This window comes from Pteropus vampyrus, unplaced genomic scaffold (genome assembly GCF_000151845.1).
Source record: "Pteropus vampyrus isolate Shadow unplaced genomic scaffold, Pvam_2.0 Scaffold14, whole genome shotgun sequence".
In the NCBI taxonomy this organism is placed as follows: Eukaryota; Metazoa; Chordata; class Mammalia; order Chiroptera; family Pteropodidae; genus Pteropus; species Pteropus vampyrus.
In genome coordinates this window covers 13,288,654-13,290,916 of record NW_011888795.1, presented here as the reverse complement: position 1 = coordinate 13,290,916, position 2,263 = coordinate 13,288,654, and the positions used below count along the sequence as shown (strand labels likewise).

The 2,263-nt window shown below is 34.6% G+C and overlaps 1 protein-coding gene across 1 annotated transcript in view; it reads left to right on the top strand.

Moving 5' to 3' along the window:
- Window positions 1-2,253, top strand: part of ACTL6A (actin like 6A) — a 38,366-nt gene extending 36,113 nt beyond the window's left edge. The window contains exons 8-9 of the mRNA XM_023526332.1: window positions 97-177; window positions 1,998-2,253. Of these exons, the coding sequence (XP_023382100.1) occupies window positions 97-177; window positions 1,998-2,132 (216 nt within the window). The 3' untranslated portion in view covers window positions 2,133-2,253. The remainder of the gene's footprint in view (window positions 1-96; window positions 178-1,997) is intronic.
- The last annotated feature ends 10 nt before the right edge of the window (window positions 2,254-2,263 follow it).

Sequence of the window (2,263 nt, the reverse complement as noted above, 5' to 3'; positions counted from 1 at the left end):
TGTAATTTAAAGCCTAGATAATGCTGACTAAATTTTTTTATATGTACTTTATTTTTGATATTCTTCTGTGTCACTACTCATTTTATTTTGTTGTAGGGATTATCAGGAAACACGATGTTGGGAGTCAGTCATGTTGTCACTACGAGTGTTGGAATGTGTGATATTGACATCAGACCAGTAAGTGCCAGTCTCCTGTTTGATGGTATAAAGGTATCTTTTAGCGCAGTGGAGTGCTGCGCCAAAATCATTTTTAAGTTTAAGTTGGCAGGTTTGGGCGTTGACTTTGAAGTCCCTTTTACAACAGAATGTGTAAAAAGATGAAGTACTAGGAAAGGAAAAATGCAAAACTCTAGAGCTGTGGTGTCCAGTGTCGAAGCTGCCGCTACATGTGGCAATTAAATAGAAACAAATTTTGAATTTACTTTTTGAGTTGCAATAGTCACATTATAAGTGCTGCTACTGTATGACAGTGCACATAGAGAACATTTCATCATCACAGAGTTCTTTGAGGGCAGCACTGTTCTAGAGATTTCCTGAAATGTGACAAACCAAAATATATATTACTGATTTTTCTTGTATGTAGTAGTTTTACTTTTTCAAGAAGGTGAGGTTTAAATTATGTAACTTACATGGAGTGCTGTTTAAATGTTCTTAGCTTCATATTTTTTCATGCTTTTCTAAGTTTTAATACTCCATAATATGTTATATTAATTAGTTTATTTATTATATCATATTTAAACTCCAAATTTAATTTGTAGCCAAAATCCATTGCTTAGGTTAGAACATAGGGCCAATAGCTAAGGGTGTATTAAAAAACCATGCTGTTAAAAAAGACGTTTAGATGACTATGAAAATATTTCTCATTTCAGCTGGACATTAGGATGCATGTGATGTTTCTAGAATGATAAGAATACATGTATGGACTTTTTTAGTGCAAACTCAAGGCCTCTTTTGGAGGAATGCAATTGAATTGAAGTACATTTACTGTAAGAGAATGATGCCTTTATTTTTAGCTAGATTTCTCCTTTTAACTAATGTAGATTGCAGTGATGCTACTGTATTCCAATTTATCCTTCAAAAGTTAGATGACTTAAATCTTTGTAAGAAATTTTTAAGGGTAAACCGGTCAAATATATGGTGACAGATGGATATTTAAGTGGTGAACACAATGCAATATACATATGACATATTATTTAATTGTACACTTGAAACATATAAATTTTAAAACTAACATCACACCCAATAATTTTAATTAAAGAAATATACAAATAAAACAAAAAGAACCACTTGAAAAAGAAAGAAAACAAATTTTAAAAATATGAACGTATCCACTGAAAAAGCAGCCTGACGTTTAACTTTATGATGCGTATGTGCAATTTGGAGGTGAATATATTCCTTAAGTAGGAATTTATCTGGAGAGGCCTCAGCATGTGGGTTTGAAAAAGCTCTCCATGTGGTTCTGATGCACACCTGTGCAAAAGAGAAAGGCAGCTGTAATTTGCAGGAATATTGTCAGAGTGTGCGTCATTCATCATAGTCATGGAATAATCTTGTTGTCTGGTTTTAAATACCAGAACTTCTAGATAAGCATTCTAAGCCGAAGTCATCATAAAATATATCCCTAACTAAATATTGACAGCTATGTTCCCAGAATTTATGCTGGGTTTTAGAGTAATTGCTTCAGGTTTGTGGTTCTTGAACTTAAATACCTATTAAAATCATCTGGAGAGTTTTAAAGAATCAGGCTTTGCTGGGCCACATTTCCAGAGATTGTTATTTAACTGTCCCCGGCATTGGTGTTTTAGAAGCTACCTAAACGACTGTCATCTGCAGCCAGGATGGAGAACCACCGGACTAAGCTCCTAGGTCTACACAAAAGTAAAACAATGAAAAAAGAAAGGGAAGTTGCAGTGTTGGACATGGTTTTCTCTGTAGGTGTGTGTGTTCAAAACCTGGAGGCAACCTTTGGAACTCATTTATTTTTGTTTTTATCCCAGGGTCTCTATGGCAGTGTGATAGTGGCCGGAGGAAACACGCTAATACAGAGCTTTACTGACAGGCTGAATAGAGAGCTGTCTCAGAAAACTCCCCCAGTAAGTTTTGTTCTTTGGTGGTATTCTTCAGTCACATGAATCCTCGCCACTGGTGTAATTTTATAGATAAGATTCGCTTTTCAGTAAAAATTGATGATGTTTTGAGTGTGCTGGTACAGTATACTTCAATAAAGTTAATATCCCATATTAATCACATTTCGCATATAACA